General features: G+C 40.4%; 1 protein-coding gene across 1 annotated transcript in view; it reads left to right on the top strand.

Annotated features, from left to right (window-relative positions):
- The window catches only part of ltbp1 (latent transforming growth factor beta binding protein 1), a 144,001-nt gene that overhangs the window by 75,866 nt on the left and 54,139 nt on the right, over positions 1-13,996 (top strand). The window contains 4 exon segments of the mRNA XM_042501812.1: positions 142-339; positions 1,848-2,149; positions 3,913-4,015; positions 9,745-9,804. Coding sequence (XP_042357746.1) covers positions 142-339; positions 1,848-2,149; positions 3,913-4,015; positions 9,745-9,804 — 663 coding nt within the window.

The raw sequence follows: 13,996 nt of genomic DNA on the forward strand, positions 1-13,996 counted from the left end.
ACAGATGTGCTGAAAAGTCAGACAAATGTGAATCCAAATACACCCCCAGATGTGTTTATGATGCCAAGTCCTTTTTTGGTTTGTTTGTTTGCGAGACCATTAGTGCATCAACATCGTCTCCATCCTGTTTTCTCTTCTCAGTGGTGTGTCACCTGCCGTGTATAAATGGCGGGAAGTGCAGCACCAGGGACAAGTGTCAGTGCCCTCCCAACTTCACCGGAAAGTTCTGCCAGATGCCCGTTCAGAATGGTCACCAGCAGCCTTCAGGTGGCTACAGCCAGACTCAGGTCCACTCCACACACACACTGCCTCTGACCTACAGCAACGGCCAGAATCCCGGTGAGTGAAAGGCACAACTGGGAGGCTAGGGGGACAATTAAAGGCTAACGGATACACGTTTGAGCCCATTTACTGCAAGTCATGCATTGCAGAGGCTGCATAGAAGGATGTGAAAACAATCAGAATCAGAAACTGCACAAACAAGAAATTTGACTTGGGGATTTTGTACAATAAACACAGTGCAAAAGTATAAAGACCGATAATAATAAGAAAACAAAAAATACTGATCAGTGCATCTCTGGAAGGAGGCCAGCGGGAATGTAAAGTGGAGGTTGTTTGTAGTAAATGGTCTGAAACATGTATTAACACTGCAATGGTCTTTTAAGAAAGTCCATATGAAACAGCTCATTGGTCTGTAACTAAAGACTGATTAACGAGGAAAAAGGAAACATTCTCAGTAATTCTCAAGAGGGTCATTTAAAAATTTCAACTCATGACCCTTTTCAGTAAAATGTAGGAGTACATTACACTGAGTAACTGTGTTAGTCACTGTAATCGTCTCCCCACCTGCTATTAGTGTCTGAATTTTGCCATTTTTAGAAATTTTTTCTCCTCAGCCTGCTCTGGTACACAGTCAGAGTAAGCATGTGAAATGTTAGTGTAAGAGCAAGAAATGAAAAGTGTTACTTTTGTACATCAGTTTTGGTTGTTAAAGGGACATTCCTGTGATTTAGTAATGGAGTTGGGGAGATTGTTAAAGTAAGCTGGAAGGTCATGTAGTCTGTTAGAGAGACCACTTATTTGTGGCAACCTGCCATGATTAAAACATCTGGATGTGTAGCACACCACATTATTGGAGTGCAGAGTGTACTCTAGTCACAGGCGGAGCAGCAGAGCACCATATACAGTGAAAGTGAAACTTAACTGTTATTTGCGATGGGTCTAAAAAGTTGCATTCACCCCCTCTGTAGCAGCTGCTTCTAACTGGACTGATGGATTAATTGTCTACCTCATGACTCAACCTCCACAAACTGCTGCTGAGGGAAAAGAACTCATGAAGTTCTGTCTGCGTTGCATTTACAGACCTTTCAAAACCTCCAAATTTAGAGAGGGGACCCAGATTGATAAACAAGCGAGACACACACACACACACACACACACACACAAACACACACAAAGTCAGTGTGTACGATACAGGAGGTTTGCTGTAACCATTTTCAAAATTCCCTTTGCTATGGGAAACAAACCACAACCCCTGAGCTAACAAGCTACATGCTAAAAATGGCAAGTTTAGGCACAGATTTGGATTGCATAATAAGGCATGCCCGCTATGTTCTTTCAGTGAACTGTAGTCTAGATCTACACCAAATAAAAGAACTTTTCAATGCATCTTGGGTAAGTTCAGAATCATTCTCGTAGGACTCTCATGCCTAATTTTGATCCATTTTTTTTTCACGGCCAATCGGAGTTGATTTGCCATATTTTTTTATCTTATCTTATGCCTACCAGATAGTAGGAGATGGTCACTGCAATACCTGTATTGCTCATATTGTCTCATGTGTCTCCAGTGTTCAGCCCCAGCATTGTCAACATCCACATCAAACACCCTCCAGAGGCCTCAGTCCAGGTCCACCAGGTGTCCCAGCTGGATAACTACCACAGCAATGGACAGCAGCTCACAGGTCCGCAGACAGGCTCCTCCTCATCCACCAGCTACTCCTATCACCATTCAGAGAGCAGCCAGAAGATCCAGCACCATGGCTACAATTTTGTCTACCCCGGCCAGCATGGCTACCAGGTGCCCCAGTACCAGCCGGTCACCTCCAAGAACACACTGGGCCGCTGCTTCCAGGAGACAGCAGGCAGTCAGGTATTCTGTCACCACTGTCGACTGAGTGCATGTGTTCTGCTCACCTTTATGAAGGACGTAACATATGTCATATCAAAGGATTAATATCACTTTCATCTCTGTAATCAAATAACAAATCAAACCAAGATAACGCAAAAGCCCAAAGACTAGAATGAGCCTGTAAAACTGACAAATGTAGTTACACAGCCACAGCCAAAAAAACAACCATACCTTATATCAAGTCCTGGAGGTGAGGGATGTAAAATGAAGAACAAATTAATTGTCTCAAAGTTAAAGTTCACAATGTTGAGTTTAAGTGACATCCATAAATCGTGAGTCACTCCATCACCAGGTAACATTTACAGCAAGGATGTTGCCATAAAGATAAGAGACTGTCAGCCTGTTCTTATCTGCACGTGTGTCCGTTTTTTTTTTTGCCTCCGTGCTGGTCATAGCCAAGGCCAAGGTCGTCATATTTTAGGGCTGTCTGTCCCATTCTTGTAAGCACAATCTCGTGAACACCTTGAGGTAATTTCTTTCAGATCTGGCGGAAATGTTTACTTGGAATCAAAGATGAACTGATTACATTTTGGTGGTCAAAGGTTAAGGTCACTGTGATCTTGCATCCCTCTTATTCTTGTAAATGGGATATTTAAAGAACACCCTCAGGGAATTTCCTCAAATTTGGCACAAATATCCCCTTTGAGTCAAGGTTGAACTGATCAGACTGGTAGTCAAAGGTCAAGGTCACTGTGATTTTGGGTCTAACTCAATCATCAGCAAAACCAAGGAGCTGATTGTTGATTTTAGAAAGAAGGAGGCAAAGACACACACCCCTGTCTACATCAGTGGAGATGAGGTGGAGCAGGTAACAGCTAGAGGTTCCTTAAAATTACTGTCACTGAGAACCTACCATGGTCATCACACATCACCACCCAGGTTAAAAAACACAGAAAAGACTCTACTTCCTACAGAAACTTAGGAAGGCTAAATTCCAGAGCAAGATCCTGTTTAACTTCTACAGAGGAGCAATGGAAAGCATACTGACTGGAAACATCACAAACTGGCCTGGTTCGTGCACGGCCCAGGACAGGAAGGCTCTACAGCGGGTGATTAAAACTGCCCAGAACATCACTGGTTCCCATTTACAGAGCATCAGTGAAGTGAGGTGTCTGCACAGAGCCCAAAGGATACTGAAAGACAGCAGCCACCCCAGCCAGTCTGTTCACCCTGCTGCCATCTGGAAAAAGATACAAAACTATCCACTGCAGAACCAGCAGACTACGGAGCAGATTCTTTCCCCAAACTGTGAGACTCCTCAACTCCTCCTTCAACACCAAAAAAATGTAGCAGGATTTATGATCAACTTAAATTTAATTTCTTAATCTAATTTCTTCTTAAACCACATTGAAGAAAAATGACAATAAATCGACCTTGTCCCCTGTACCTGTATTTTATATCCAAAAGGTCAAACTTCAAACGTCAACTTTAATGTAACATCTTTTCTGGCCTTTTCTGACAGATGGAGAGACATTTGGTCAGATACTGAATTTGCTGAAACTAATCTTGGAATTATGCTGACTGTAGAGATCGTCTGTGCTGTGGGGGGCAAGATGTGTGTGAAGCAACATGTTTTCACTGACATGGATGTAAACTGTGAATGCAGCTTGACTGGTGCATGGGGGCATACCAGCGCCAGGTGGTAATTCTAGTTATTAAATCAAAATAATGATTCTTCTTCCATTCCCATCTGTCTCTGCTGTGTGTACATGTGTATGTGTCAGTGTGGGAAGGCTCTGCCAGGTCTCACTAAGCAGGAGCAGTGCTGCGGGACCATTGGGACGTCCTGGGGTTTCCACAAATGCCAGAAGTGTCCAAAGAAACCATGTAAGTACAGCTGTGTTTCTCAGATGTTAGTTGTTGGCTCTTTGGACACCTGATTGATACATTTCTTTTTAAAACATCTGCCTCCAAACATTTGCGGCTCTTTGTGCGTCTGTGTAGTAGTAGAAAATAGTAATAGAAAAAAAATGTCTATAAGGAAAAAAGCTAGGGAAAAGCTGTATTTAAAATGACATATTTAAAATTATGTTATTAGAGTTATTATTGTACCCTTCTTTCCTTACAAATTTTCAGGTAATTTTATTGTCCTTTTTTTAATAATTTTTAGCTAATTTTGTCAGGAAGAAATTGTTTGGTTTAGTTTTTTTACTCCTCTTTTTACACCTCTTTATCTATCTATCTATCTATCTATCTATCTATCTATCTATCTATCTATCTATCTATCTATATTTCCATCTATCAAATTAACATTGATTAACGGCGTCTGTGGTTCCCTTTGATCCGACGCGTCACAGTGGCTTTGTAACATGAATTTTCATACCATTGGAGTACTTCAAGCCTGAAATATCACCTCAAGTTTACATGTGACTGACTAACTAGCTCTCTGCAACATGGATTGCAGTGGATGGACAGGGCGGTTATCAGAGGCTTTACAGGGAGCATCCTCTGACTCAGCTTACAAGCTGCCATCAAGAAGCACAATTATCGTCCAAAATCCAGCAGCTTTATGGCACAGAAAGGAGGGAAAAAAACATGTCTTGTTAAGTTTCTCATTGCCTTTCACCCATGATTTTGAAAGGAATGAAACCAATTTGCTCAGGTTTCAAAGGGTTAACTGTAGTTTTGGGTAGAGTTGCTTGTTGTTTTACAAATTAAAAACACAACAGACTCAGTGAATTCATTGATGTTATTGGTGACATCAATGGTGCTGTGCATAGATTAAAGGAACATACAGGATTTTATTTAATTTTCATTTACGCAGCATATGATTTCATATCACACATAAAATGGATTGTTATTTCCGCGGCATGCGTCTGAGCAGTCCTGTTGGCGTAGTGTGAACACAACCAAGCTGCTAAAACTAACACTGTTTTAAGAATCATCTTGATGAGCTGTAGTTCAAATGAAACACAGTCAGTGTCCAGCCGTCAGGAAACATACACCCTATAAGTATGTATTTACACAACTCAGTGTCTGCACGCTTGTGCTTCAGCTAGCAACATGCAAAATAAAGATGCTGAATCAGAGCCATGAGGAAACGTTATACGTATGATCCTTGTACTGGTCGGGGTTTTAAAAGACAGGTGACTTCAACAGCAGGAGTTATTTGAGGAGAGGAAATGCACTAAATGCCCTGGTGGCATGTGGTGCCGGCCCCCACTCGACGTCTTTTTAGAGAGGTTGTTACCTAGCTAGACTGTGTGTGTGTGTGTGTGTGTGCGTGTGTGTGTGTGTGTGTGTGTGTGTGTGTGTGTGTGTGTGTGTGTGCGTGCGTGCGTGCGTGTGTGTGTGTGTGTGTGCGTGTCTGGGTTGGTAGAGGAAGTTGGAAGGGCTGCCAGCCAGAATGTGCTTTTGACAGTAGCTAGCTATTCAATCTAACTCCCTTTGTAGAACAATGGAAGGTCAATTTAAAGCCAAAGCAATTGAAGTCATATTCCATTTAAGTAGAGGCTTGATAGGTAGATTCATGTGAATAGCCTAAGCCTCGTGTCCACCAGAGTTTGTTTTTTTTTTTCAGCTAAAAGTCCAGGTGCTCCTCAGGAAACTCCCAGCTGAGAGCATTTTGAAAGCGCAGCGTTTTTTCAGCTGATACACTTTGGTTGCGTCTGGTTGCTGTGATTCGGAATATCTGCGGAAGTAAACATATTGGCACAATGGTAGAGTACCTGCTCTTTGGATGAGGGGAAGACTGAGGCATGCTGGGAGAGAGAATGCTCCCACCGGTCTGTGGGGTTCATGAGAGGAAACATTCTGTAAAACTTCAATAGCCTGTTATTTGCTTAAACCACTAAACTCAACAGGCTTATATTTGGGACAGGCGTCTATATGAGACAAGCTTTTAATTCCTTACACATAAAACTGCAGCTCAGCAAAGATGGAAATACAATCAAATTGTTTGTTTAAACCTTTTTTCCAACTCTCTGGCTTACTCTGCTCATATTTCTGTCTTCTTTGGTGCTCATGGTTTCAGTAAAATGAACCAAATAATTGAAGAGAATGGCACATGTGTGTATCATGTCCATATCAACAAAAGTTTAAACATTTATATTTGTATGCATGATCAAAGCAGCTAACTAACATTATCTCCAGCAGGCAGCCAACAACCCAGTTTTATACATCCAAAGAACTGCCATGGAAATGAACTGCATGGTAACCAGACCAAGCCTCTAATTCAAACAGGCCTTTATTTGTCAAAATGTGTCACCACACCAGACTAGTAAAAAGGACTGGGCATCTAATTGGGACCAGGCTCGTATTTGAAGTTTTATGGTAATATATATGTATATATATGTATATATATATATATTCAGTAAATGAACAGATATCTCCTCCATTGTTGTTGTTGTTCAGCACTTGCTCATATCAGGTGTGACAGTTAGTCTTTGCGGTGGGCTGTTTGTGGCTACTCCACTGTGACTGAGCTGCAGTGACAGTGATGATTGCAGCTTTCGCTCAAAAGGTGAACATTTTTCTAACATTTTTTTAATGCTTTGGTGGAACGGCCTTTGATGCCATTACAAAGTTACACTGCCAACTACTGGCCGGACATGCATACTACAGCATTTTCGGGTGTTGTTTTTGCTGATTCATGCACACGAGTATTGTTTTTATAGTGTTATTATATGAATGTAGATGTTTTTAAAAATGCAAAGGAAAGACTTTTCCATTTTTAGTAGAACCACTAAAGTTGGCCTTAAATTTAGATATCACATGTTCAAAAAGGATTTGGAAGAAGTACTCAATTATTTATTCGTACTCCTATATATACATTCCCATTCTGTATAAACGACTTTCTTAATTTTATACAACCCACTACAATATGGACAACTATCCCAGATTTACATACAACCCAATACAACTTCAGTTTGATATGTGGTTTACACTCATTACAGACTTGTTATGTTGCATGGAAAGGACACAAATTAGGTTTAAGGGATCTATAAAGGTTTGATTTGATTTGATTTCATTTAATTCGATTTGATGCATGTCATCCCTTCTCTCTCTCCTCCTTTCACACTATAGCTGTCCTGTCAAATAAAGGCAAAAAGCCCCCAAAAAATATTTTTAAAAAGACTTTTTTTTAAAAAAAGAAAATGTAGAAATGAAACTAAAACAAGCAAAGAGTCCAAAAAATTAAACTTTGCAGACAATGAAAAACATAAAGCAAAAGAAATTGTCAAACACATCATGACTTGGTTTACATATTTGAGAAGGAGTGAGAAGTACAAACTTATTTAACTCTGCTCCTTCTACATAAGTTATTGAATTTTCCTTCCTTATTTATTTAAGCCTATACTCTTAATAATTAAACCTATATACATACATACAAATACCCAAAGTGGAATATCTACAATTCTACATTATTATTTACAGAAAAAAGGAAGATAAACAAGGAAAAAATAAATGTTAAATAACCAAATAAAAAATAAACAGTAACCCCTGTAAACAGCCGGTGATTGTGAAACCTTCTCTTCATGCCTGTGCCTCGTGGAAATCATGTTTTTATACATTATTTTAAACTGGTTTATGGTTGGACCACAGTTAAACTGTTCCGTAGCTGCACATACACAAAAACTTTCTCTGGTGGTATGAACACTGCAGGTTTTGAAATTAAGTGTGGTTAACTGTGGTTACAGTTTAAAGGGAAATTAATTCCCTTTAAACTGTAACCACCTTATACATAACTGAACAGTTTTTGAATATTTCCTGGAATAATTTTAGCCTGAAATGTTATTTTTGCCATCAGAAACTGGATCTTTAAACTTCAATAATCTCAACTGTAAGAATAATGAGTGAGTGTGATCCAGATATGTGACATTGTGAATGATCCGTATTGCTTTTTTTTTTGTAAAAAATAGAAAGTGAACATATAGAACTTTTGTAGTTTTTCCCCAAAGCTCCACACGGTAAGTCAAATATGGTAAAACAATTGAACAAGAGAGAATATGGAGTGTTTTGTGATCCAGAACCTGCTTTGCTTTGTTTACTTCTGAAATGAACAATAACAGCTCGTGATGTATCGATACATGAAAACTTTGACTCTGTTCACAGATTATTTAGGTTCAGAGAAAGTTCACCCTCTCTGTCATACTGTGCATGTAAAGTAGAACAGACGCTGTTAATCAGGAGTGACTCATGCCAGCTTTTAGCCCACATGCCTCATAAACACCATGAGAGGGAAATTTCAGCAGTGCTGGTCACAGACTTCATTGAGCTTTGTCTCTCCGTCCGCTCTCCTCAGGAATGGCAGAGGGCAAGAGTTTAGATTTCTGCTTTACAGTCCAGTGTGAAACAGTCCATTGTGCCACGGAGACACTGGTAGCTGGTGAATAAATTGGCTTTATCGCTTAAACAAACATTGCCTTGTTGTTACCCATTGAGCAAAAATATCAATCTGCTTTCAGGTATTTGGGTACCAATTCCCCACTGGTGCCTTTGTCCAGCGTTACAGCAGGACCCAGGCTCCAACCTACAGCGGAGGTTCACACGAGTCTGACTTCTCTGATGTTCACATTAGCGTTTAAAATGTGGCCAATATTTAGATTCCAATGTAAAGCGGTCATGGCCCTGATGTGCTCGCATGTCCAGAAGAACATCAACATGTCACACACAGCACGCTGTTCATACGGAAGTAAACAAGGAGAAGAATTCCATGATAAAGATGGAAGCCACTGATATGACCCTTTACAGTTTAATTTTGAAGTTATTGTGCAGTTGAAGCAGGCAAATGTGGAAGCAGGTGAATATGGAAGAGAGTGAAAAGAAAAAGAAGTTTATGAAGTATTTTTATCCAAAATAGGTGCAGGCAGTGGGTGAGTAAAACAAAGGGCTTTGTCAGTCTCTACCTGTGGCAGCTGTCAATGCACGTGCAATTTCTGGGAAGTGATAGTCCACTACTTCAGAGGAATTGTGGATTCTGGATGATCCGCTCAACTTTTGAAGAGTTATGTGATGCAATAACACCTCTTGTAGCGCCTGCTCATGAGGGAGCCAGTTCCTACTGACAAGCACATAGCCATAGCATCATGTGACCTAGAAAAGCCCCAAAAAGTGTTTCCGTTGCAATTTTGCAAAACATGGAGTTTTATGATTGGTGTGGTCATCATAAAAGGGAAGAAGTAGGTGGGTAGGAGTGGGGAAAGGGGCCATTTGCCCCTCCACTTTACACCTGTGGACCAGACACATTTTATATTGTGGACAGCTGCATTGCAGCTAGAGTGATCCCACTGCAAGATAATCTTCATTTCTCTTTAATACTGAACAGCGCTGCACAAGTGGACAAAGAAATCAGTTATTGCAGGTTTAACTGGTTGTTAGCTTGCCGGCTGTTGGCTACTGTTAGTTGTGAAGTGCTTGCTATAGTATGTGGGTGCAAATGAAAATGGTGGTGATTCTGGGAGACTGGAACACACTGAGCCTTTTTGTTGTTGTGCTACCAACACAACAAAACAGCATTGTTTGTAATGTTTTTGTTCATGACTGTTTGTCTGTTTGTTTATATCAAATGTCAAGACATGTTTGCTCTCATCTTTCCTTTCTCCTCATCTGCTCAGCTATTCCTCTGATAGATTGTCCTCCAGGTTACAAGAGAATCAACAGCTCTCATTGCCAAGGTAAGAGCGCCTGCTTTTGTTGAAATATCTCAATATGTACAGGATGGATCAGCACAATCCAGTGTCAGTCGTCTTGTTCATTAAACAAAAGGGCTGTATGTGGGGCATGGCTTGACTGATCATCAAAGGCTTTCGGTATAATACCTTTGGAACCAAAAGTTAACATTTACAAACATTTACTTAGACCCTAGATATGTTTAGCGTCTCCACCGCAGACAGTACTCCTACATGTGGGTGGGCTGTCACATACTCCTCTGTCCAGCAGCACTCACTGTATTTCCTCTGTCACAGGTGATACAAAGTGAAGTCTGCACCTTGTTTCATCCACAGAAAAGGGCTGCAAGTTGACATATTCTAGAGCGAGGGTCTCTCTTAATGGGATATTTATAAATAGCGGATTTGTGCATTGACTCTTTGTCAGACAAGAGCAGGGGTTTGGTGCTGCCCGAGCACAGAGTACAAAGCTCTGACATGTTTTTTCCCCCTCTAAGTCAGGGTTACAATATGCTGTTCACACATGTATTACATTACATCTTTTTAACACTTGAAGATCCACTCATTACTTAAAGTGTCTGTCATCTGTCATCAACAGAGACAAAAAAAACAGATGGAGTGATCAAAGTTGTCATATTGAAATTTAAAGTGTGTTGATGGATTCACGTCGTCCGCTCATGCATCGAGTAACCCTACAACGTTTCCCCTTAAAAGTGGCCAGCAGTCCATTCATAAACAGTCAATTATTAAACATCAAAGCAACACCAGTCCTGTTAAAAACACATTGTCTACTTGTCTTTTCACCAAATAATAGAAAAGTATCAACAGTGGTATCAATAAAGGCTCAGATCATTAAGTAGTCTAATTAGAAGTGCTCCAAGGCAGTAGAGCAGGCAGAGGAATATGAGGAATATGATTTTTTTTTTCACTATTTCTAAGATACTAACTGTAGTCTTCAGTGAGCTTAGACAGGTCCTCAGTCCATTGTTGATATGTTTTGTTGTAAGAGCTATGGTGTTCATCATTAACATCCTTACCACATACAAGAAATGTTGTACTAAAAAGACTGTTACATGGAAGATATAATTAATTTAATGAACTAATGAAGCCTTAGTTTAGCATTAGTTGGACTCCAGGATGCATTTTCCAACAGAACAGACTATGAATGAAGTCCCTGTCACTTCCATTGAAAGCACTGTAAGAGGGACTACTAGCCAGTATGAACAGAGGCACCAGACGGGTTTCCATTAACCCTCAAATTGTCCAAATTAAATTTGAGAATACAAAATACGTCTAATGGAAACACATCCATTAAAAAAAAAAACCCAAACAACCCTCCTGTTTATAGCATAAAAGTTTTTATGCTTGCATAAAGTGGTATTTCATATGATTCGAAAAAGCCATATTTTGTATAACTGCGATGGAAACACTTTTTTTCGCTTTTATAGCAGTAGTCGCAGAAATGCAACTTTATGGATGCCAGCTACCATGAAATCCAAAGAAGAAGATAAAGTACAACAAAGTCACATGGCATTTTACAAAACATGACTCTGTGCGTGTGGAGGGAAGAAGAGACTGAGATATCCTGAACTCTTATACGAGACAAAGAAATTACGGCGATATTAGATTGGCTTTATTTAGCGGCTGCAATAGAAATAAACCTGTTATGTTGTGGACATCCATCGCCTTGGTTAGTGGAACGTTATTGCAAGAGGGAAGTCACATAACATCGCCAGAGAAGTGGCATAACATCACTCAATGGAAAAGCAGTCATCTCACAAGTGTGTTTTATTGAAATTTCGAAAATATCAATTAAGTTTTGCGCAAATCTGTAATGGAAACCCAGCTACAGGTTACAGAAAGCAAAAGCTGATTCAGTGTTCATATGGGCATATGGCTGTTGCAATGTAATACTTTTCTATCAGTAAAGTCATTGCCCACAATAATATGTGGTTCTCTATAGCACCAATGGCGAGAGCTGAATTCACATCACTGCTAGTAATGGCGGCACAGTGCCATGTAATCCACAGTGTCTGCCAGCTCTGTGGCTGCAAGCAGAAGGACTCTGGCAGGAGAAAGAAACGGCCTGCTGCCCATTCACACTGCTGCCAGACCGGTGTGTGTGTGTGTGTGTGTGTGTGTGTGTGTGTGTGTGTGTGTGTGTGTGTGTGTTTGTGTGTGCGTGCGTGCGTGTGTGTGTGTGTGTTTGCGTGTTTGCGTGCGCGTGCGTGCGTGTGTGTGTGTGTGTGTGTGTATGTGTGTGTGTGTGTGTGGTCAAAGACTTAACTATCCCTCAGGAGTTGCCGGGACTCTCTGTAATCCACCACATCCTTTTCTTCCCATTCATTATTGACACTGTCCTCACACTATTATCCTCCTGTTCGTCCGTGTTGTGTCCTGTTGTCATCATTATATTAAAATCACAGGATATTCCATCCAGTTTTATATATTTGAAAATCATGATTTTTTTAATGGAAGTCTAGGAGAAAAGATTGGTTTAAACCTACTCAACTTTGAAATTCAAGTGTTGGGACGATCAGCCACTAATTTAAATCTCATCACGTCTGTGTTTTGGAATGATAAATTTGTGAACCAAATTTTGATGATGGTCTCACCTTACTGACGCACATCCTCTACTCTCATCTTGAATACTCAGTTTTTCCTGATCTAGCCATAATCTTGCAAAGCCTTGTAATAAATATAATCATGTTATAATTCGGCAATAAAAAGCGAACACGAAGGGCCTCACCAATAAAAGAACAACCTAATAGGCTGTCAACAGCCTGTTTAAATGTCCTGGCTGAAAACTGTGTGCTCCCTTTCACCTATAAATTGGATGTCATGGTGGGATACAGACATGAGTCACAGTCTGCAATACGTGCCAAGTGTGTTCTCACTAGAGGAATTTGACTTGCTAAAACTTGACATATTTCACAGAGGAGTTTCAGAACATCACTAGTGAGCTGGAAGAGGACAATAAAGCTATTCTGGAATATCTGAAATGCTAATGGCACAATTCTCAGGACAGCAAAGTTAGTCTGTCAGTCCATCCATCACTTTGGTCCAGACTGAAATATCTCAATGACTATTGGATGGATTGCTATGAAATTTGGTTCAGACATTTATGGGCCGAGTGACTCCGAGTGATCCTCTGAATTTATAGTGCCATCACGAGGTTGTAGCTTGCAGATTTAAATGAAAATGTTTTAATAACTATTGGGTATATTGCAGTGAATTTAGTGCAAAACATCCTCAGGATGAATTGTAATAACTGGTGATACCTTAAAGGAACAGTGTGTAAGATTTAGAGCATTCATGGGAAGGAGGCACATGGTAAGGTGTTAAAAAAAACACATTCTGATAGTAAGTGAACACTGGACTCCAGCATGAAAGTCCGAGGTTTGTTGGACCCATCCACTACCCCCCCAGCCTGCCCTATAGGTACCCTCACACTCCTCATATTACGCCATTACCAGCAGCGTTTCAACCTGATGCTGCTCTGTGGTGTATTATGGGGATGGGATAAGTTCCATCCGTCCGCATTCTCAGGTGATGCTGTCCAGTGGCATTTCACGTGGATGCGAAAGGTGGCTTTTGGCGTTGGGATCATACTGTCAAAGCGGTGGTATTTGACGTCTTTGGAATAAGAAGGGGCTTGTTCATCACAATGAGCAACCTGTTTCACATTACACATAGACATTCATATCATTGTTAATACAAAGATATATATAAGTATGATTTGAAAGCATAGGGCTGCTGTTATTCTATTTATCTTATTATCAGCAAATCTCATAAAAAGGCCAAAAGCAACAATGCACTGGTCTGACTCTCAGTACTTTCTGAATTGCAGCCCTAGACTGTTGCCTTTTTTAACAACTCTTCATTCTGCTAATTCACACGAGACCATGATATACACCACCTGATATACTGTTAATTATTTTCACATTTGATTAACATCTAGATTTAACTGTTAGTATCCATGTGCATGTACACTATTGTTCAGACTTGAATGGTGAGTAGAATTTTTCCCTCTCGTCTGCTGATCCTGCAAACCACAGATGGTGGCTCTTCTCTTTGCTTCCTCCGCTAACTCAGCGAGCTCTGTAAGCGTTTCCTTATGTCTTGGACTAATGTTGATAGTAGGCCATGTGAGTCCAGAGCAGAGCCCTTAAACTGGCATTAAGTACCATTTTCTACC

Source organism: Plectropomus leopardus, chromosome 15 (genome assembly GCF_008729295.1).
Source record: "Plectropomus leopardus isolate mb chromosome 15, YSFRI_Pleo_2.0, whole genome shotgun sequence".
NCBI classification, from domain to species: domain Eukaryota; kingdom Metazoa; phylum Chordata; class Actinopteri; order Perciformes; family Serranidae; genus Plectropomus; species Plectropomus leopardus.